This window comes from Podarcis bocagei (genome assembly GCF_964188305.1).
Source record: "Podarcis bocagei genome assembly, chromosome: 15".
NCBI lineage: Eukaryota > Metazoa > Chordata > Lepidosauria > Squamata > Lacertidae > Podarcis > Podarcis bocagei.
This window is the reverse complement of record NC_138141.1, coordinates 44,702,786-44,725,957: the sequence shown is the minus strand read 5'-3', so window position 1 is coordinate 44,725,957 and position 23,172 is coordinate 44,702,786. Positions and strand designations below refer to the sequence as shown.

The 23,172-nt window shown below is 50.3% G+C and overlaps 1 protein-coding gene and 1 long non-coding RNA gene across 6 annotated transcripts in view; one reads left to right on the top strand and one right to left on the bottom strand.

The window, feature by feature from the left end:
* The window catches only part of LOC308574409, a 28,742-nt gene extending 23,890 nt beyond the window's left edge, over positions 1 to 4,852 (top strand). The window contains exons 2-4 of the long non-coding RNA XR_014002477.1: positions 340 to 602; positions 3,922 to 4,165; positions 4,379 to 4,852. This is a non-coding gene — a long non-coding RNA (uncharacterized lncRNA). The remainder of the gene's footprint in view (positions 1 to 339; positions 603 to 3,921; positions 4,166 to 4,378) is intronic.
* Positions 1 to 23,172, bottom strand: part of SSH2 (slingshot protein phosphatase 2) — a 121,268-nt gene that overhangs the window by 48,629 nt on the left and 49,467 nt on the right. For 3 of the 5 annotated variants that reach the window (XM_081171948.1, XM_081171950.1, XM_081171949.1), the window contains exon 1: positions 20,854 to 21,053. The exons of the other annotated variants lie outside the window; for them this stretch is intronic. In XM_081171948.1, coding sequence (XP_081028074.1) covers positions 20,854 to 21,038 — 185 coding nt within the window. In that variant the 5' untranslated portion in view covers positions 21,039 to 21,053. Of the gene's footprint in view, positions 1 to 20,853; positions 21,054 to 23,172 lie in introns of those variants that run through there. 5 annotated transcript variants of the gene reach the window in all.

Here is a 23,172-nt window from a genome sequence, read left to right as displayed (position 1 = left end):
GGCCACCTTCAGTTGTCTTTTAAAAGTAAAATAGTTGCTTATTGCCTTGACATCTGATGGGAGGGCGTTCCACAGAGCAAGCGCCACTACTGAGAAGGCCCTCTGCCTGGTTCCCTGTAACCTCACTTCTCACAGCGAGGGAACCGCCAGAAGGCCCTTGGCACTGCCTGATAATGACCTTCCAAAAGTGTTTCTCAGATGGTTTGGTTTTTTTGTGTGACTGGGGATAATTAACACCTGTTACCCTCCCCAAGCCCTTAGGACTGGAGCAAGCTGACTCATCTAGTGCCAGAAATGCTAAATAAATCAGTTTATCCTTCCACTTCTCATCCCCAACAGAGATCTGACCTGGGCACTGGAGCCATTGAAATACTGCTCAGCAAACATGGAGCTTTAGAAATTCTAACCCACAGCTTCAAAATGAATCTTTTGGAAACTTGAAGGCTAGAAACTTGCTTTCAAACAAACAAACAAACAAACAACCTGTGATTCCGATGACTGAGTCACAGAATACTGCCACACGTGCCCATCCAGCCTGCTGGGATTTACCACCAATGGTGTAAAAGCAGGTTTACCAACAGCCACTAATCTGGTCGCCTATGGTGAGTAAGGACTGCCTGCTAGCGACCAAGGAGGGATGCTTTTGGAAAGTTAAGATATCGGGTTCTTTCCTTCCAAGTGCATGCTTCCAAATGATGAGCATGGGGATAATATGTGGGCAGACAAGTTTGAATATTACTTGTGATGGGGGGGGTTATGGTTGAGAAGATGCCTTAATAGCAGGCTGAAGGCATACGGAGAGCACAATGGCCCACTTGAAAGGGCAATTTCTGCCCTGCGTCACGCCAAAGCCCGTTGTCGAAAAAGGCAGGCTCGAAGGACGCATGCCCATCTCAATCTCCCCCCGTCCCCGAAGACATTTCCACGGGAGGGCCTCAAGGCCTATTGAGCGCGAAGGCGATGACCGCCGTATCCAGGCTACCAGCTCGGTCGCCCCTCGGAGTTGCCATGGAGGGCACGTCAGCCGGAGGAAGAATGCAGAATGCCAGCAGCAGTCGCTGACTCCCCACAAAAGGGGAAAATGCATTTTAGACACAAATGTTGCTCTTCCTTTATTTTCCCCAAAGAGGGGGGGAAATAAAACAAAAAGCCACAAACAGTAGCAATAGGAGGACTTCAGCAAGGTCACGCCAACCAAGGAAGCTTGTCTAACGCAAGATGAGCCACATTCGCTTATCTGCGGATGGTCCTTTTGCTCAGGGGTACAGAACATCTGCTTTGCATATGGAAGGTTCCAGGTTCAATCCCTGCTCACATCTCCAGGGAGGGCTGAGAAATAGTCTGCCTGCTGCTCTGACGAGCCGCTGCCAGCCAGAGTAGTCAACAGAGTACTCAACAGTGAGATCCAGTGTGGTATAGTGGGTCAGCATGGCAGAATAGGTCCCGGGAGACCAGGGTTCAAATCCCCACTTGACCATGAAGCTCCTTGGGTGGTCTTTGGGGCCAGTCACTGCCTCTCAGCCTAAACCCCCTCACAGGGTTGTTGGGATTAAATGTGGGGGGGAGAACCATGTGCGCCATCTTCAGCTCCTTGGAGGAAAAGGGATATACAGGTAAACGCAATCAATTAATCAATCACTAAGCTAGGTGGACCAATGCTCTGATTCTGTTCCTATTTAAGTCAGCCCTTTATTAACACCCATGAGGACTGGAATCTTATTTAGTCTTATTTGCATCAGGGCAGAATGCTGGACTAGAGGGTCTTTCGGCGCTTCCTAGGAGGTTTTTAAGCATAGGTTGGATGGCCATCAGTCAAGGATGCTTTAGCTAAGATTCCTGCATTGGAGGGAGCAGGACTAGACGACTCTTGGAAAGTCCCTTCCAATCCTACAATTGTTGTTTAGTCGTTTAGTCGTGTCCGCCTCTTCGTGACCCCCTGGACCAGAGCACGCCAGGCACTTCTGTCTTCCACTGCCTCCCACAGTTTGGTCAAACTCATGCTAGTGGCTTCGGGAACACTGTCCCACCATCTCGTCTTCTGACGTCCCCTTCGCCTTGTGCCCTCCATCTTTCCCAACATCAGGGTCTTTTCCAGGGAGTCTTCTCTTCTCATGAGGTGGCCAAAGTAGTGGAGCCTCAGCTTCAGGATCTGTCCTTCCAGTGAGCACTCAGGGCTGATTTCCTTCAGAATGGAGAGGTTTGATCTTCTTGCAGTCCATGGGACTCTCCAGAGTCTCCTCCAGCACCAGAATTCAAAAGCATCAATTCTTCAGCGATCAGCCTTCTTTATGATCCAACAATTCTATTATTATGCTTATTTTTAGGGCATTAACCATGGCTCAGTGCTAGAGCATCTGTTCCAGGTAAAAGAAGGGCGAGCTATATAACCCAGCAGGGCTCTACCAGTTGAAAAGCATCTTCCAATTCACCCCATCTTCCCCCCAATCCCTGTGTACCTCCCACCTCCCGTAAAAGAACATCTGACGCCAAGATTCAATAGAATTGCCTCTTAAATTGGAAATGCCATTTCCCCACCACCGGCACCCCGGATGGAGATCGGTTTACCAGGAGCACTCTGTTCCTGGAATAAATTTCCATCAATCATTCAGCGCAGGTAGTTTTCGACAAAAGCAAGACAAACGGCCAGGCGGGCAGAGCTGTCACCGCTGCGTTTCAGATCTCGTTAGAACGAGGGCAGCCGCTCCTCCGCATCAGACCTGGCCAGCGGAAGAGCTCTGTGAGGTGCGGCAGGGAGTTTGGTTACAAACCGCGTCCATCCAAGGTGACTGGAGGATCATGAAGCCGGTGGTTCGCAAACCATTTGAGGCCGTAAACTCATCCCCTGAGGCCCTTACCCTACCCTACCCTAAGCGTCAAATCAAAACAGTGGTTTGCACAATGCATGGAGGAAGATAAGAGAACGATAAAATTCAAAGCAGCAATGATTAATTGCACAATTATTCACGATCCATTTAAAACTGTTTAGTTTAATCGAATCGGCAAAATTGAACTTGACCCAGGGAGACCAGCTTTTCAAAGTCTGAGAGTCATTTGCACCTCCCTGCAGCCGCCTTGCTCCTTAGGACCCCCCTAGTTAATCCCACTGCAGGGGGGTGCTATTGCCCACTCTGGGAACTACATCTCTAAGTGGCTCCTGGAACAGGGAAAGCTGTCCAATACCAGCTTCAGTGGGACGGCTGTGGAAAGAGCTCCTGCTTTGCTGGCAGAAGGTCAGTGGTTGAACCCTCAACGTATCCAGGGAGGGCTGGGAGAGAGAGGCTCCCTGCCTGAACCCCTGGAGGGCTGCTGCGAGCCAGTATTGGCAACACTAAGATAGATGGACTCAGGAAAAGGCAGCTTCAGAGGTAAGAATAATTCGGAGGAACGGACCTGTACAAAGCCAGCCTGTTTTGCAGGAGTGGCCTGGCCCAGAGGGTTTATTGAAAAGAGAAACAAAACTCCCTTAAGCCGATTGAGGACTGTGTGATTGTGGCTTCAAAAGGAAAGGAAAGAAACCCACCTGTTTGCTTTTGCAAGCAAAGGGCGGGGGCAGCCGGCTGCTGGACGGAAGCAGGCAGAAAATTCCAGCAAGCGAGTCTGCAATTGCAACAGCGCTCTCTCCCTCTCTCTCCCCCCGCCTCTCTTTTCATGTTCTGCCTAATGAGGTGAGACAGGAGCTGACCCTCTGCATGCGCCGGGTTGAGCCATGCTTCTCCCTTTTCATGGAGGGGAAGGGTACCCATGGCCAGAAGCCACGATGGCTCTGTTCTCCCTCCTCTGTCGGAGGCAGGAAATGGGGAATCGCTAGTGGGGAAGACTTGCTGCTATGGCACTCAGGTCCCACTTGGGAGATCCAGGGCTGATAAAAGAAAGTCGTTCTTCTCTCAGCACAGAGTTAACCTATGGAACTCTCTCCCACAGGATGTAGTGATGGCCACCAAGCGCGATGCCTTTAAAAGAGGATTAGACCAACTCATGGAGAGGACTATCGATGGCTACTAGCTAGAATGGCTCGGCTCTGCCTCCAGTCGGAGGCAGCAACGCTTTCTGAATACCAGTGCTGCAAACCACAGGAGGGGAAAGTTGCTCTTGTGGTTGAATCCTGCCTTGGGTTGCCCAAAAGAGGCATCTGGTTGGCCACTGTGAGAACAGGATGCTGGACTAGGTGGGTCATTGGCCTGATCCTGCAGGTTCTTCTTATGTTCTTATGGAGGGCTCAATGGACATCAGAGGTGGAAACCAGGCAGGAAATTTGTTCCCCTAGAAAGTGGGTTAGCCTAGAGTGGCCGGCAAGGGAGAGGAATGGCTCTCTACCCTTTCTGGGCTACAGCAGAGGCGATCTTTCTTTTGACGCTCTATTTCTGCTTTCACTTTCTAGATTCCAGCTGTTTGGCTCACCCTTCAGAAGGAGGCAGTTCAGTTTGACGTGGACTAGAAACTTGACTGGCCTGGAACGCTCTCCCTCTGATCTTTGTTTTTTCTTTGTTATTTCTTTGAAGGAGCTCGAGGCAGTGTGCATAGTCTGTCCCTGCCTCCTTCCGTTTTTATCTGCACAACAACCCTGCAAGGCATGTGAGGCTGAGAGAGGCATGAGCCTCTAAATGTTGTTGGGACTCCCGGACTGGCCAAGGCTCAGAGGTGATTGCAGCTGGGAGTCCAGCCACATCTGAAGGGTCACAGGATTCCCCTGTCCTCTGCACTAGAAGAGAAATAAAGCCTGAAAGTTTGGCTGCAATCCTCATCTCCCCTGTTCCCTTCTCTATAGCATGTTCTCTTCTCAAGATCACAGGCTTTGTCTTGACTCAGCGTTTTTGTTTTTTAAATGCTGAACTACAAACATTCTGTCCAAAAAGGGGGGGGGGGGAGAAGTGTTTTTCTCCTTATCTAAAATGTCACTTAGGTGCCAAGCAAATAAGTGGGATTTTTGCAAAACAGCTACAATTCAGAGCAGAACCACCAGCGGAAGTGTCTCTGAGAAGGCATCATTGTCGGGGCGCAGTCTGCCCTGCGGAGTTTCACAGTGGCCGGGGCTGCCCTGGCGCTTGACCAAGATACCCTGGGAACCATGAAGGAGAAAACAGGGAAGAGGAACGCAGGCAGGGGCAATGGCCCCTGAAAAGGGATTAGGCAACGGGAATCGGCTCTAGCCTGCAAAGGGGTGGTATGGTGTAGTGGTTAGAGGACTGGGACATAGGGGGTTCAAATCCCAATCGGGCTGTGAAGCTCACTGGGTCACCTTGGCCCAGTCACTGCCTTTCTTGGCCTAAGCTACCTTGCAGGGTTGGTTTTTTTGCTATCAATTTCCTTTACCCTTCTGTTTCCATTAGTCACGAATGCGGAAAAACATCTGGAGCATCACTGGACCAAGTTCAGCAGTTCTGATGAATTAAGTAAACTAAATAGTTTTAACTGGGTTTTGAATAAATGTGCAATCAAAACCGTTACCGTTTTGAATTTTATTGTGTTATTCTCTTCCTTAGTAGGTTGTGCAAACCACTGTTTCCAATCATGCTTTTTATAGGGAAGGGGGCACTGGGGAGGCATTTAAGAAACCAGGGGGGTGGTGGACCAAGAACCTTTGGGAACCACTGGGTTAGAGTATCAGACTATGTAGGGCCTGGGAGTCCAGGGTTCAAATCCGACACAGAGGGAGGAAGTTCACTGGCCGGACTTGGGCCTTTCATTGCCTCTCTCAGTCGAGCCTACACCACAGGGTTGCAGTGGGGATAAAAAGGAGACGAGGGCAGTGGCGTAGCGTGGGTTGTCAGCACCCGGGGCAAGTAATTTGCGCCCCCTAACCCGTGGATTTGCGCCCCCTAACTCGTGGATTTGCGCCCCCTAACCCCCAGATGTTGCGCCCGGTGCCGCCAGCACCCCCTGCATCCCCCACGCTACGCCACTGGATGAGGGAGCACGTACACATCGTCTTCAGCTCCTTGCAGGAAAAGAAAAGGTGGCACGTAAAATGTGAGAAATGTATAAATAAACGCAACCACCCACTTTCTTCCCGCAGGGAGAACCTGACACCCCACACAGAGATTCCCGCAGTTTCTATGCTGTCCGAGACCACCACCACCCTGGCAGCCGCCCAAGCCCGCTCCAGACCGTTCAGGCAGAGCTGCAGCCCATGCAAAAACGCAGAGCTGAGCAAACAGGAGACGGGCTGTGTTGTGGCAACGGCGGGCAGGCAACAAGGCAAGGGCAGGCGAGTGCGGAGCCAAGGCCGGCCCGCCAGCTCAGACCCACAGGTGGAGGCCGAGAATAGAATGGGCCGCCTTTACATAAGAGGGGGAAGGAAGACCAGATTGAAGCCGGGGTGTGGGGTTACAGCAGCCAGGGGCACTGTCCTGCAAGGGGGAAGGGCACACGGTTCTGAAGGCCTCCAAACCGAGGCGGTGGCCAGAACGGAGCGAGGACCGGGGGGGCTGAGATCTGGCATGCAAAGCCAGAGCCGATCGCTCCCCCACAACACACACACCTGAGCTGGCATAAGCAGAGTTACGCTTCCCCGGAAACAATCGTCGGGTTTCCTTCCTTAACACACATGGTCAAGTTTCTAGTCCACTTGAAACTAAACATTCGGCAAAAGGGGTGGGCAACACGAAACAACCCAAAAAAAACCTGCCCTGAGGAACTCGCTCCCACAGGATCCCATCTAGGTGATGGCTTTTGACCTAGATGGCTTTAAGAGAGGATTAAGACAAATTCATGGAGGACGGCTACGGATGGCTACTAGCTCTGCCTCTGATCAGAGGAAGCAATGCTTCTGAATACCAGTTGCTGGAAGCCGTAGGAAGGGAGGGAGTGGTCTTGTGTTCGAATCCTGCTTGTGGGTTTCCAACAGGCATCTAGCTGGCCACTGTGAGAACAGGATGCTGGACTCGATGGGGCACTGGCCTGATCCAGCAGGCTCCCCTTGTGGTTTTATAATCCATCAAAGGGCGGGGTGAAGAGGTTTAGAAATTGCTTAGTTCAGAGTTTGATGGTGTGTGTGTGTGTGTGTGTGTGTGTGTGTGCAGAATACTGTTCTTGCTCTCCTCTGAGAGGGGAACATTTCTGTGCAATTTTAAGGCGCATCTTTGCAGGATAGCAAATTTGGTAATTTGTTGACTGTGGTAGCAGGTGGGGAAGAAGGGAATGGAGAAAGGGAAATTAAAGCGGAGGGTGGGGTGGGACTCACCAGATTTAATATTAACAGAGAAATGATTGCTCAACACCCCCTGCATCGATCTCCAGGAGGCAGACCCAAAAAAGCACCAGAGTGCAACCAATAGGCCCTGCCACAGTTCAGAAGGGCAGGAAGGTGTGGCGGCAGGAAGTGGCAGTAGGGCAAGGAGAAGATACAAAGGTCTCTGGGGCAGACAAAGGAGGGGGTGTCACAGGGGGTGTCACAGCACCAGGCAGGTGATCGAAGGTCATCTCCTACAGGCGCCTCTCCCTTGGGAGCAGAACAGTTATGCACGGCAACTTACTCAGAGAGTGGGGAACTGTGCAGATGGGCACACTCAGGGTGGGGGTTAGGAACAGCCTACAATTTTGAGAATTACTATTGTTATTTACACTGCCGGGTTTTTTGAGGCTGCAACAAGCATTGCCAAGGGCTTTTAAAGAAGTCTTCGCCTACCTGGTGCCCTCCAGCTGCTTTGGGCTACAACTCTCATCAGCCCCAGCCAGATGGGAGGTGTAGTACAAAGATCCTGGGGGGGGGGGGACCAGGTTGGCGAAGGTAGAGATGGGCATTTCCCAAAGTACCAAGGCAAGTGCCCCTTGCCACTCTGCATGAGTCATTGCTCTCTGGTCCAATCAGGGATGAGAATTCCCCACACCCAAGTCTGGCAAGATGGGAGCATTCACAAAGAAACCCAAAGGAACAGGCTGCTTTAAAAGTACACCTTCATGAGCACTAGAACCTACCCCAGGCCGAAATTCTTGTCCTGCATGTGACCCGTGGGCTGTGCACTCTCTGCCCCAGTCTTGCATCCATCCAGCTGCCAGAGAGAACAAGAGGCTACTGTCTGCTTCAGCCCACGGAAACACAAAAACTATGGCCAGAAAGTCATGCCAGCATTGCTCACTGCTGCTCAAAGGGACCCGAGTCTCCCTGCCTGTCTTCCCCCTTGTTTCACCCCGTAAGAACCTAGAAAGGCCTTGCAGAATCAGGCCAACGGAGCTCATCTGGTCTCATGGCCTGTTTCCACACTGGCCCATTTCGCTCGGGAGAGATTCCTGATGAATTTCACCGCCCGTGCGCTGGCACACAAACACACTCACAGCGCAGATCTCGAGGATTCTCCCCCCAGCAGCCCCCAGAGTTAAGGAGCAGAACTGGCACCCTTTGTCTGCAAAAACTTCCTTCCCAAGTAGAAAACAACTTTTTATCTTCAAACACACCCTCGAGATCTCAGCATCTTGCAATGGGAGAGGATTAACCTCGCCAGTATTAAGTAAATCAAAGCACGCACACCGTGTACCTGAAATTTTAGTAAGGAGCAAGCGCTGTTAAGACGGAGAGTGCAGGTTTGGGGTTGCTGTTTTCAGTTCTAACTGCTCAAGGTAGTAAATTAAGTCAAGGCAAATTCTCTCTCTCTCTCACTTACCCTAGGGAGCAATATACACCAAATGACTGGCATTTTCCAGAATTCACCCCAACAGCTGATTTTGCATGACAAAAATGGGGGGGGGGGAGCTACTAAGAAGAAAAGTCTTTGCCAACCTGGTGCCCTCCAGAGCTTTTGGACCACAACTTTCATCAGCCCCACAAACAGGGTACCCATGGGACGGACCGCCCCCAGAATCATCTAATATACTGAGATACGCTGCCATGGAACATGGAGGAGCCATCCATGCAACAAGTTGCCTGGAAGTTGTAGCCCACTCTATGGCTTGTGTCGAATGTTAGTTCTACTCAAAAGCAGACTCACTGAAATCAATTAACATGATTGGGTCCATTCATTTCAATAGGCCCCAAACGTGGCAGTATAGAACCACATTTCTTTCTTTCTTTTTAATTTTTGCCTATTATGGATTTGGGTTCTAATCGTGTTGGCTTTACTTGGTCCATGTTAGTTATCAGTATTTTCTTTAGAAAAGTTTAGAAAAGAGTGGCTGGGGAAACCCAGCCAGATGGGCGGGGTACAAATAATAAATTATTATTATTATTAAACCACTTAATTGGCTCTCTAAGTGATATGCATAGTAAAATTATAGATAGCACACCACACAGCTAAAATCCACAAAACTAAAAAACGACATAAAATAGCTTGCCATTAGAAACACAGATTAACTATTGGCAAAAACTTTTAAATGACTACAGGTTTGGGCTAACTATATGGCTAGGCAGGCTTGCTGAATGTGTGTGTGTGTGTGTGTGTGTGTATTGCACAGGAGCCTATTTTTTAAACAGTTTTAGAAACTCAGATATATAAGCTAATCGCCAAATGGCACTTAAACCTGGGTTACAGGTGCCACAATGGACTGTCTCATCAAATCTGGAATAAAATGGACAAGACATTTCCACAGATTGGCCGGCTGGCTGGTGCAGATGTCACTCGCCAAACCTCGCGACAAGGCATCTTCACTTGCTCACAACTGGACCCACACCAGTTGAAAAACACGTCTGGCACCTGGGGAATTTCAAGCACTGTTTTAAAACTGTGATTCACATAAATACCCTGCCCTCAGAGATTTCCTAAATAAATAAATACATATTCTTTACAGTATTATGCTGTGAACTGGCGCACCTCAACTCCTAAAAAGCCATATGGACCCATAATTTTGTTCCATTAAAAGGCTGACACAGATATATTTCAGAGTTGACCCCAACCACGTATGTACACACACACACACACACACACACACACAGACAAGCAGGCCAAAGGGAATCTGGACTTATTTGGAGATAACTACCGGTTTCTGACCAGGCAAAGCTCACTAAGAATTAATCTTTTTATGATGGTTGTAAAATTTTATCGTCAGCTGGGAGCAAAACAACAGAAGCACTCTCTGTCTGTCTCTCTCTCTCTCTGCGTCTTCCCCAGATGATGTAAGGTGGAGGCAAAACTCAGGATCTCTGTCCAAAGCAAGGTGACCACAAATGGTTGGATAGTGCTCTCGAAGCTACAAACATGAGTCTGACCAAACTGCGGGAGGCAGTGGAAGACAGGCGTGCCTGGCGTGCTCTGGTCCAGGGGGTCACGAAGAGTCGGACACGACTAAACAACAACAACAAATTTTACTCAGAGAAGACCTATTGAAATGGAGGGATCTAAGTTAATCATGTCCATTAATTTCAGTGGGTCTACCAATAGAGGATGACCAATATTGGAAAAGTGTGGGGGGAGGTTGGGCAAGATGACCCTTTAGGTCCCTTTCAACTCTACAATTCTAGAAAAGGCACCTTGAAGGTTAGTTTGGCTGAAAAGCTGCCGAGAAATTTAAGCAGGCATGCATCTGTCTCAACAGGAATACACACACACACTTCTCTCTTTTTCTCTGGAAGAGAAAAGCAAAATGGCAAGTAGCTTTAAAGATAAAAACCAGAAACCTCCCTTGCCTCACATTTGCTCAGTTGCAGCCAAGACTTAAATCCCCACGAAAACCAGCAAAAAGGGCCCTGCTTGGCCACAGCTGATAATCTCAGAAGGGGATGCGGCAAAACCTGTTCCTGATAACCGCAGGAGCTTTAATCTCTCTGTTCCAGGGAAGGAAAGGGTGGGTCTCCCCCACCGCTGGGTGCCTGTAAGCAAGGGATTTGCACTCCCTGTTCCTTCGCTATCAGGACCTCAGCAAGTCGCTAGAGAAGAGACACTGCGGAGCTCCCTCCCTCTGCCCTACGAGGCTTCTGCCTCCAGCCGAAGCCAACCTAAGCAGCTGAAAAACCAACCTCATTTTAAAAAAAGATGACAACATGTTAAGTCTAGGTTCAATATCTCCTAAAACCCTGAATACACTACGTTTGGAACATATCAGACTCTGCCGACTTGCAATTCCCAGGAAGGTGGAGGGAAAACATTGTGGCTACTAGCCATGGGTAGCCTTAAAGGTAAAAGTACCCCTGACCATTAGGTCCAGTTGTGGCCGACTCTGGGGTTGCGGCACTCATCTCGCTTTACTGGCCGAGGGAGCCAGCGTACAGCTTCCGGGTCATGTGGCCAGCAGGACTAAGCCACTTCTGGCGAACCAGAGCAGCGCATGAAAACGCCATTTACCCTCCCACCAGAGCGGTACCCATTTATCTACTTGCACTTTCGAACTGCTAGGTTGACAGGAGCAGGGACCGAGCAATGGGAGCTCACCCCGTCACAGGGATTCGAACCGCGACCTCGGATTGGCAAGTCCTAGGCTCTGTGGTTTAACCCACAGCGCCACCCGCGTCCTTACTGCCCCCTTAATTTGCCCAATCCCCTTTTGGAAGCCATTCCAAGCTGGTGGCCGCAGCAACATCCTGCAGGAGTGAATTCCAGAGTTTAACCAAGGGCTGGGCAAAGAAGTTCTTCCTTTCGTCTGTCCCGAACTTCCCACCTTTAAGCTTCTGATGGCAGGCATTCTCAACAAAGCATGGAAGGCACAACTCCGTTACTATCACAATGCCTCCTTGATTCAGATCCTGTTCCATTCTACCACCCACAATAGCAAGATCCCATCTCTGCAGTCCTGCAGGCGAGGAAACCGCCCAACGAAAAAGCCGGGTCCCCCAGCATCCTGATACCGTAGACTCACAAAGGCGCTGCAACTTACGAGACACCCACACCATCTTCTAGGCAATATACTCTGGTCCACAGTTCAGCCTGCCACCTCTGAAGTTGTGCAGAGGAGTTTATCAAGGAATGGTTGTTATTATTGGTGAGGCTCATTTGGCATCAACACAGTACAAAACCGAGCCTTTAATGTCACCGGCCCAGCCCTACAGAACGCTCTCCGAATAGAGATTCGGCAGGCGCCTTCCTACCCTGAACTTTGAACCTTTGCTGAGATCTTTTCTTTGCTGCCAGGCTTAGACAGACAATGCAGACAAATGCTTCCTGTAATAGCTAGCTGGTGATCTACTTTATTATTATTTTCAAAAGACCATGCAGTTTTCTTGCCTGTATATATATATGTGTATGTATATATATAAAAAGGTAAAGGTACCCCTGCCCATCAGGGCCAGTCGTGTCCGACTCTAGGGTTGTGCGCCCATCTCACTTAAGAGGCCGGGGGCCAGCGCTGTCCGGAGACACTTCCGGGTCACGTGGCCAGCGTGACGAAGCTGCCCTGGCGAACCTGCACCAGCGCAGCACACGGAAACGCCATTTACCTTCCCGCTATAACGCGGTACCTATTTATCTACTTGCACTTAGGGGTGCTTTCGAACTGCTAGGTGGGCAAGAGCTGGGACCAAAGGACGGGAGCTCACTCCGCCGCGGGGATTCAAACCGCCGACCAAGCAATCGGCAAGCCCTAGGCGCTGAGGTTTTACCCACAGCGCCACCCGCGTCCCTTCATGTATACCGTATATATATGTGTGTGTGCCTGTGCTTGTGTGTGCGCATATATTTGTTGTAAAAGGTTTTGATTTTTTTAAATTAAATTGGGGTACACAGCTACTGTTTATAAAGAAATACAGTGGTACCTTGGTTCTCAAATGCTTTGGTTCCCCAACACCGAAAACCCAAGTAAGTGTTCCAGTTTTCAAACGTTTTTTGGAAGCCGAACATCCGATGTGGCTGTCGGCTATTGTTTCTGGGGCACCTGCACCAATCAGAAGCTGTGCCTTGGTTTTTGAACATTTCAGAAGTCAATCGGACTTCTGGAACAGAGTAAGTTTGGTGCTTTTGTTTTTGCTATTTATTTTGCGTTTTTGTTTTTGAGGCTTTTTTGGTGAATTTGCTTTTGTGACTGTGTGGAACCCAGTTCAGCTATTGATTGATTGATTGATTGACTGTGGAAATGGATAAAGCCCCCCCATCCAAACAATGACTATCATCAATGCAGGTAAGAAAAAATAATAATTTTAATTTTTATCATCTACAATACTGTCTTATTTATTTTATAGTACAGTACATTGATTATTGCTTTCATTTTATGGATCATTGGTCTCGTTAGAGAGTAAAATTCATGTTAAATTGCTGTTTTAGGGGTTGTTTTTAAAAGTCTGGAACAGATTAATCCATTTTGCATTACTTTCTATGGGAAAACACGCCTTGGTTTTGGAACGCTTTGGTTTTGGAACGGACTTGCGGAACGGATTAAGTTTGAGTGGAACCAAGGTACCACTTTAATTATTTCAGTTTGCTTATAGACTGCTTTTCAGCTCCATGGCACCCCGCTAGTACATAGAAACATTTAAGAATGTGAGAGCAGCAGCTGGAGTAGGCCAATGTCCCATCTAATCCCGTTCTCACAACAAGATGTGTGTGAGCAACCCACAAGAGCAACTCTTTCCTCCTGTGGTTTCCAGCAACTGGTATTCAGAAGCATTGCTGCCTCCAAACACGGAGGAAGAGCATAGCCATTGAGGATAGCAGCCATTGACAGCCGTCTCCTCATGAATTTGTCCAACACTGCGGGGAGGAGTTCCATAGGAATCAAGGTGGCTTGCATGGTTCTCCCCTCCCCCTTTAATCCCCACAACCACCCTGTGAGGTAGGTTAGGCTGAGGGGCAATGGTTGGGCCGAGGTTACCCAGTGAACTTCATGTCCAAGTGAGGATTCGAACCCTGGTCTCGCAGGACCTAGTCCAACACTCTAACCATGACACCACCATCCCTGGTCTCAAATAGGCTGTTAGATGCTCTTGTCTGTGAGATGCCAGAAAACAGCGACTGGCTGCTACTGGGAGGCAGGGTAGCAAAGGGTTGGCCTTGAGTTATTGAATCAGGTAAGCCATCAAAAGAAGGAAGGCTAGTGGCAACTTTGGAGCCCGGAAACACAGCAACTACCGTATTTTTCTGTGTATAAGACGCCCCCTGTTTTGGGGGACTCCAAATTAAGAAAATGGGGGGAGGGATTGTATCTGTGTATAAGACGACCCCCAATTTTAAACCTATTTTTTAAAGAAAAAAACAGTCTTATACACGGAAAAATACGGTAATTACAACTCATCTGGTACTGGGTTTCTGCAGCAGGGTTAAAAAGGGGAGCAATGGCTGAAGACACACCTGACACTGAAGAAGAAGAAGAAGAGTTTGGATTTGATATCCCGCCTTTCACTCCCCTTCAGGAGTCTCAAAGCGGCTGACAATCTCCTTTCCCTTCCTCCCCCACAACAAACACTCTGTGAGGTGAGTGGGGCTGAGAGACTTCAGAGAAGTGTGACTGGCCCAAGGTCACCCAGCAGCTGCATGTGGAGGAGCGGAGACGCGAACCTGGTTCACCAGATTACGTGACTACCGCTCTTAACCACTACACCACACTGGCTCTCGGCTGCTGGGCTGCTTTCTGGGGGGCTCAACCCTGCACTGCTCCATAAGCCATGTTTGGGGCTGCACCTCAGGAGCTGAGCACCTGCCTTGCGTGCAAAAGCAGTTTCAATCGCCAATGGCATCTCCAGGTATTGCCGTCTGTGTGAAGCTCAGTGCAAAAATACTGAGCTAGATAGTTTTGGTCTGGCACTGTAGAAAGCAGCTCCCTACATTCCTCTTTTGTTCATCCCACGAGGACTGGAATCTTGCATTCTTTTTTAGGAAGAAGTGTTGACAATACTGAACTTAAGTATTGTCTGAATTGGTAGACGACGGCTTCCTATGTTGCTATGTTTTCAGGGCGAGGCCCCAGAGTTGCCAGGTCTGCTTTTGTTTCTCCTCCTCCACTGGGCCTGGGAACTCTTCAGCTGCTACAGGGCAGGGAGGAATTCAACACGTGTAGCTTTCCCCCAGCATGGAGTGATGGTGAACGCTGCATCTGTTGAACTGCTGCCTGCACACACAGGTTAAAGGCACGGCAGAGGAAGAGATGGAAGTGAAAGAGCTGGAAATCCAAATTGGATTGGCAGACAAAAATGTGAGAATATGCAGAGTTAGCAAGAATGACAGCAAGATTCCGAGATGATAGAGATCAAATATTTAATATTTAATAGAGAGTGGGACATTTACGGAATGCACCTAAAAGAGCACTGTAAAAATTTAAATTCTTTGGCAGGCCTGGATTGAGCTCTGCGTGAAATAAGGGAATTTTACAAAACCAATACAACTGAAAACAACTTAGGAGAGATAAAGGAAAGTGTGTAGTCGAAAATGTAATTTAGGAACCACAATGGGGTGATTGGAAGTCACGGTTGGAAATAGTTATGTATGAATCTAAATCTTTTTTGGTAATATGTATCGGTTTTGGATTGTTTTGGTTGACTTGCTTTGTTTTTAAAATCAATAAAGCATTACAGAAAAAGGGATATATAAGAAAAATAGGGGGGAAAGAAAGAGCTGGAAATCCAGCAGCTCTTAAGAGCATGCATGTCCAAACATTGCCTTTCCTTTCCTTTTGTAAAATGTATATCCTGCTTGATAGTTGAACAAAACAAAACATCAAAGCCGTTAAGGTTTTGGAGCCCAGCAGCATTTTACTTGCTTCTCCTAGGCAATTATTTCAGGAGGCAAGCTTTTTCCGAGAGTGGGTGAGCTGTAGCGTCAGAGCCTCAGCTTCACATGCAGAAGGTCCCAGGTTCAAACCGCGGTGGGAGAGAACCCGGTCTAAAATCCCTGGACAGCCGCTGCCAGTCAGTGCAGGCAGTACTGAGCTAGATGAACCCAGTGGTCTGACTCAGTAGAAGGCAGCTCCCTGTGTTCCAGCAGCTACTGTGGATGTGCTCAGTTTAAGCAACAACACTTTAGGCGCTCTAGGAAAGGGCTCAGAAAACACACACACACACACACACACACACACACACACACACACACACGGCAATCTCCCCAGATAGATACCCACGGCTAGTTACTGGCAAATTCACATGCCTGCATCCTGCTCTCTGCCCGTCACCCCAAAAGCAAAGGGGAAGTAGCAAATTCAGAGACCGGAGCCTGCTGTTCTGCAGAAGGCAGTGTGTAAGTGTGAGGGGAAGAGTGCTGGCACACAAGAACATCTTGATTTATCCAGTGTTCGAAACTCCCGATGTTCTAGGAGCATTTTGCGACAGGGAATTAGCGCAAGTAGTTTCTGAGCTCTGGGTGCAGCACTGCGCCTAAGATTTCAGATTAAAGCTGCAGAGTGGAAGGAAAGGAGGACCTTTTTCTGCCTCCCCACTTCCAGCTACTCTCTGAATACTGGAGAAGAGACCCTCTTAAGAATATTAGGGATGTGGGCAGGGGAAGGACTAGACCATGTGAAAAATGAACAAAATATTTTAGCTGCAGTTCATTCATTTTCAGCTTTGTAAAAGTGCGCCTAGACATTCCGTTGCGCCCATAACCTTGGTTTAAGGTGCCATTTAGCTCCTAGCTTTCACATCTCAGTTTCTAACACTGGATTTATGCCAAACAGCGACTTTTAATAAAGCCACACTCTTCAACGATAAAGGAGGAAAACTTGTGTTCCTGAGTGACTCATTACTGCACAGAAACTCATTCTTTTGGTATGGTATGCCCTACCACATCGTAAGAGCTTGCTCCACAAGATAATGTGGATTCTGAACAGGTGAAAAGATGCGGTCTGTCTGAAACACATAGTGCCCAAAATGCAGCACGCAAGCTTCTGTGCCACACTAGACCCTTCCCTCGCCTGTAGGAAGCCTGGAAAGTCAAGTCCCATGAGAGGCAGAAGCTTGCTGGGTGCATTTTTAGACTGTAGCTGGTGGCAGGGGACTCTTATTTGCTGGAGGTTTTTAAGCAGAGGTCGCCGGGTGGCCATTTGTCAGGGATTCTTTAATAAATAATAATAATAAATAATAATAATAATAATAATTTTATTTATATCCCGCCCTCCCCAGCTGAAGCTGGGCTCAGAGCGGCTAACAACAGCAAAAGTAATACGGCATTCTAAAATCAATTCGTTTTAAAATCAAATTAATTAATGGCAACCATTGGGCTAGAGTTCTGTGAGGATTCCTGCATTCCTTTAGCTGCGATTCCTGCATTGCCGCAGCGGGTTGGGCTAGATGACAAGATCCCTTCCACCTCTACAATTCTATGATTCGAGCAGATAAGAGAGCCGCCCCCCTCTCTCAGTGGGATCAACAACATTGCCAGGATTTTGAAGGACAGGACCCTAAGAAAACCTCAGCGGCTTTTGGTATTTCTGCCTTTGGGGGGCCGATTCACATGGGATGCTGCCCTGGCCCCACCAATGCTCTGCGGCTGTAATAGGTGGCAAAGTTGCTTCCAGAAAGGCTTTCCCCTTAATTCCTGTGCCCAGCTGTGAACCCAGCCTGTAAAGTGGTCTAAGCATGGGCCAGTTGCTTCTCAGTTTTACACCCCAGCTTCTGCTTCCTCCCCCTCCCTCTGCTGCTTCCGTTGCGTCAGACTTTTCGACTGTAACCTCTTTGGGGCAGGGGACCACCTGACCTCTTGCACTCTGTGAATCCCCAGGCATGCTAAGGGCACACTGATCTTGTCATCGAAGAACCCCACAAATAAGAATCTGCAGATCCCCAAAGCTCTCATAGAAACACAGCCCAGAACACTTTCTCTGACCTGCATTTGAAAGTAACACATCTCTTGGCCTTCCTTCCACACCCCAGGCACCTTCAAGAGGCCCCTGTCTGCAGGAGGGGGCTCCCTGGCCTCCCTGGCCTGGTAATATGGGGAACGGCCACAGCTCTGCCTTGCATGCAGAAGTTCCCAGGTTCAAGCCCCAGCATCTTCAGGTAGGGCAGAGAAGCGTTTGAAATTTGCCATGCGCATTTTGCACCTGGCTCCTGGCCACCTGCAAGCAAGTGAAGGTGTTTGGGTGCCAGGATGGCATCTAGAGGTGCCTGCCTGGGGATCCTTGGATCTGGACTGTTTTCACACACTAGCAACGCATCCTGTGGGATTCTATCCATTCTATTTTATCTGCACAGTCAGAATGAAGTGTAGGAACCCCAAAGTCCTAATGAAAAGCACAACTTTCTAGTTGTTTGGCCCCAAAATAGCAACTGGATGTTCTGTTCTGCCGACTGTATCAAACCAAGGAGCTATTTAGCACCTGGCTTATATATTTGAGTTTTTAACACCGAGGCAGAGATTCTCCAATATATCCTAGGAGCATAGGATCACAGGGAGCAGCCACATACAGAGACCAGACCATAGGTCCATCTAGCTCAGTTTTGCCATCACTGACTGGCAGCATCTCTTAAGTGTTCCAGGCAGGCTTCTCTCCCAGCTTTACCTGCAAATGCCATTGGGGAATGAACCTGGGGCCTCCTGCAAACAAAACAGATGCTCTGCCACCGAGTTGTTATGGCCCTTCCCCAAACTCTGTGCAATCTGACTCAGAAGGAGACTGCTTCCTATGTTCCCAGCACTCAGCAGCGTCAGAAGCAGCAAAGCCACACACAGGAGCATCAGAATGGCCCTGCTGGATCAGGTCAAGGGGGGTCTGTGAAGTTCAGCTTTCTGCTTTCACGGTGGCCAAGCTGATGCCCCCTCTAGCAGGACTCTCTCCACCTGCAACTTCCAGCAAGTGGTATCCAAAAGCAAGACTCCCATGCCCTGCTTCCTTGCCAAAAACTGGTGCTCCAAGCACCAAGGCTTTGTTTAGGCAGGAAGCCAGTGAACCAGTGGGGTTTTTGCACCAGGGAGGAGTGACAGTGGGGCGGGGGGTGGGGAGAGAAGAGGGAAAGGCATTAAAAGCCATCCCCACCAAGGCTGGCAACTGCCCAGTTGTTGGTAGGAGACTGCAAGGCCTCTGCAACTGTAAAAGCTCCATTTGCTGACACAGACTTCTTGTGCGGCTATTCCTGGACAGCCGTCTCTGATAGCAGAAGCCCCCCCCCCCCTTCCCAAGCTGAGAGGGCCGAAGGGTCTGAGAAGGTGCTGAGAAGCGGAAGCCCTGAAAGTAGAGAGCTAGAGGCCAAGAGTGGCAGGGGCAGCCTGAGGTTCTGGGGAAGGGCGTATGTCTTGCTGCAGAACAGGAAAACCACAAAAGCCTTTTATGGAGCCAAGCGTAAAAATGGGGTGGGGGGAAGAAATATGGTTTACGCTCCCCCCAGCGCAAGAATAAAGAGCAGGGAGCGAAAACAGGACAGCAGGCCGAGCCGAACTCAAGTTGTCTCCAAACCTGCATGTTTGGAATTGGGTTCAAGAACAGACAGCAAAGCACGGTGAACTCACCGGGGGGGGGGGAATCATTTGAAAACAAGAGTGCAAATTTGCAAGATTGCAGGGGGTTGGACTAGATGACCCTTTGGCTCCCCTCCAACTCTATGATTCCAATTATTATATTTATTCTTTTATACTGTGGACGTTTTTATATGAGGCATTTTCTAAGGGGCTAAGAACAGCAGACAAGGCTCCCCTTACTCATTTTCACAATAGCAACCCTACTTGCCATAACGGCTGCTGGAGGCAGCAGTGCTTCTGAATACCAGGAGGGGAGAATGCTATTGTGCTGGGGTCCCACTTCACGTTTCCTACAGGAAACTGGTTGGCCACTGTGAGAACAGGATACTGGACTGGATGGGCCGCCTTGGCCTGATCCAGTAGGCTCTTCTTTATGTTCTTAACTGCTTTGTTTGGGGAGGAAAGACACCCATCTCTCATGAAGGCTACTTTCCCATGCACACTTCTGTGGCAATAATCCCCCAGTAAGGACAGGGTATCAGAAGGGGCTCCCAACACAGGCTGCAGCCCCACACCGTTTGTTGGGTGGCTGAAGCCCATTCCTATACAGTGGCACCTCGGGTTACAAATGCTTCAGGTTAGACTCTGCTAACCCAGAAATAGTACCTCGGGTTAAGAACTTTGGATGAGAACAGAAATTGTGTGGCAGCAGCAGGAGGCCCCATTAGCTAAAGTGGTGCTTCAGGTTAAGAACAGCTTCAGGTTAATAACGGACCTCCAGAACGAATTAAGTTCTTAACCCGAGGTACCACTGCACTTGAGATTTACTCTGAAGCAAAAGCGCTCAGACCAGCAACTCAAACCACCACAAAGCTTGGATTCAAGGTTCGCTCGAAGCTGCCCCTTGCACGTCTTCCCTCTCGCATAGTACAATTGCTCCAAAATTTGCTAACCTGGGAGGCCTCCAGGTGTTCCGGCCTGCAACTCCGGCCAGCCAGCCAGCGCAGAGCTGTAGCTTAAACATCTGGAGGGCAACAGCTGCGGAGGGCAGGTCCGGGCAAACACAGCTTGCTGAGCTCCCTAAGTTAACTTCCGACCTAAACCCGATTTTCCTCTCTTTTTCTGCGCACGCGCTCGCCCGCTCGCACACCCACCTACCCACCCACCCCTCAGCGCGCACGGGTGTTCTTTGGGGCAGGAGCGGCGTCGCAACGGACTAGACCCCCGTTTCCTCTATCCTCTCTGCCCCGCACCCCCAACAGGAATGGGAGAAATATATCCGAAATAAGCAAGGAGATTCGACTCGCCCGCCCAGAGTCTCCTCCTTTGACTCTCTGCTTTACCCGAGATGACTTCCTAAAAAAATTGGCAGCAGAGAAAGGAGAGGAAAAAGGGAGGAAAAGAGCGGCGCGGGGGGGGGGTACGGGACCCAGAGAAATCAAACGGCTTCTGCGCTGCAGTACGCGGAGCCACCGCTGACGCTGGCAAGGGGACGAGAAAAGTGTATTGCGGGGGGTGGGGGGCGAGGAGGAAGAGAGAGAGAGAGAATATAAGATTCTCAATCCGTGTCTGGAAAAAGGAGGAAATGATCCCATACGTTTGGGGAGGGGGTGCCCAACCATCCTGCTAACTTCCTCCCTAGTAACTGGGGCTGGAGGGGGAGAGAAGCGGCGGCGGTACTTACAGCTGGTTGATGGCGTTCTGGGAGATGACGGCGTCGTCGGAGAAGTAGGGGATCATCTTGGGGGGCCGGCGGCGGCGGCAGCAGAGGGGGCAGGCCGGGGCGGCGGAAGGGGGTCGGCCGCTGCCGCCTGCTCCTCCTCGGCCCCCGCCGCCTTGCTGTCTCCGCCGGAGCCCGCGCAGGGTCATAGGGGGCTGCGGGGTCCCCGCCGGAGAGCGCGGAGCATGGGCGCACCAGGGCGCACGCCGGGGAAGAGAGGAGCGCGGCTGGCTGGCTGGCAGCGCAGGCAGGGGGCTGGCGGCGGTCGAGCTGCTTGCGCTCCGGCGCCGGCAGCGGCTTCTGGCGCGTCCGAGGAGCGCCCGCCCTCCTGGCCTCCCCAAGCCGGCACGGCGCGCAGTGCGCAAGGGCGAGCCGGCCCAACTTCGCCTCTGGGCCGGCCCAGGGGCGGGGCGCGCGGGCGTCCCTTCGCCGGCCACGAGGAGAGGCGGGCGCTGCCCCAGCACCAGAGACCGGCCGGGGCGCGCCTTGCCTCTCCGCGGTTCCCCAAGGCGGCGGCAGCAGCGGCAGCTCAGCCACGCGGCCTTGGGACGATGCCGGGGCGTCCGGTCGCCTCCGTCTCCCGTCAGACGGGGGGCAGAGACGGGTATCCTGGCTGCATCGCGCTCTTCCCCGCAGTTGGCAACCGCCTTCCTCTGGGAAGTCCGCAAGCATGGCTAGGGTGCAGAGGCGCCCTGGCTTGGAGCCATTGATAGCCTTCACCTCCATGCATTTATTTGTCTCTCTCTCTCTCTCTCTCTCCCCCCCCCCAGCCACTTTTAAAAGCATCCCAGGGTGGCGCACTCCGCGCCCCCTGCCCCCCTATAGAGGAGGCCAATATATGTTGACATCTGGAAACCAAGCCTGATGAGGAACAGCTGGAGTTGCTGGGTATGTTTAGCCTGGAAAAGAGGAGACCGAGAGGAGATATGATGGCCACCTTCAAATATATCAAGGGTTGTCAGATGGAAGAGCGAACAAGCATTTTCTCCAGTGCGAGGGTAGGACTCGAACCCATAGCTTCCAAGTTATAAGAAAGGAGAGGCCAACTAAACATCAGGAAAAACTTTCTGACAGTAAGGGCTGTTCAAAGGGGAACGGTCTCCCCTGAGAAGTGGTGGACTCTCCTTCCTTGGAGATTTTTAAGCAAAGGTTGGATGGGATGCTTGAGTCATGAGTTCTGTATGCAAGGTGGATGCTCTGCCATCAAGTTGGGGCCCTTCGCCAAAGAAGGTTTTAGGCAGCGAATTCCAGATGGCCATGTACTGTGTGCCTAGGCACCTTCCAATAACAAAAGGCTTTAGCTCCGCGACAGAACACCTGCTTTGCATGCAGAAAGTCTGAGGTTTCAATCCCTGGCAGCATCTCCTGGTGCAGCTGGGAGAGACCCCCCCTGCCTAACACCTTGGAGAGCTGCCACTGCTGCCAGTCAGTGTAGGCAATGCTGAGCTAGGCAGACGAACAGTCTAACTCAGTATGGCAGCTTCCTTATGCTGTCTGTCCTGAATCTCCCACTGTCTACCTTCTGACTGTAGTTCTTGCCTTCAGGTCCTCCGGCCTCTTGTTCTCACAGCAGCCAACCAAGGACCATGGGAAACACTCAAGCAGGACCTGGGTGCAAGAGCCACTCTCCCATCCTGTGGTCTCCATCAACTGGCATTCAGAAGCATTGCCACTTCCCACCCTGAAGGCAGAGCGCAGCCACATGGCTAGTCCCCCTCTCCTCCATGAATTTCTTTTAGGAGAAAAGCAGGAAAGCTAGGGACCTCCAGATGTCATGGAGAGAACACAGAAAATAGACTTGGAAGGCACCACAAAGATCATCTGGTCCGGTGTTTCCCAACCTTGGGTCTCCAGCTGCTTTTGGACTACAACTCCCATCTTCCCTAGCTGGCAAGACCAGTGGTCAGGGATGATGGGAATTGTAGTCTGAAACCAGCTGGAGACCAAAGGTTGGAAAACATTGATCTAGTCCAGCCCCTTGCAATGCAGGAATCTTTTGCCCAACCTGGGGCTTCAACCCACAACCTTGAGATTATGAGTCTCATGCTCGTTGTTGCAGTTCAGCTCCCAGCTGGGCCCAGGATAGATGTCGAGCAACATCTGAGCTCCATGCCCTGCTCTAAGAAATGGCATTTTGTGGTGCCTGGGAGAGATGGAGAGATGTCTCTGCTTAAGAATGTCTCCCTCTTGAGAGAGGGAGGAATGTCTCTTAGAGCAGGGACGGGGACGTGGGACCTCAGCATGGTCAACAATTATGGGATCTGGATACCTGGAGGGTGGCAG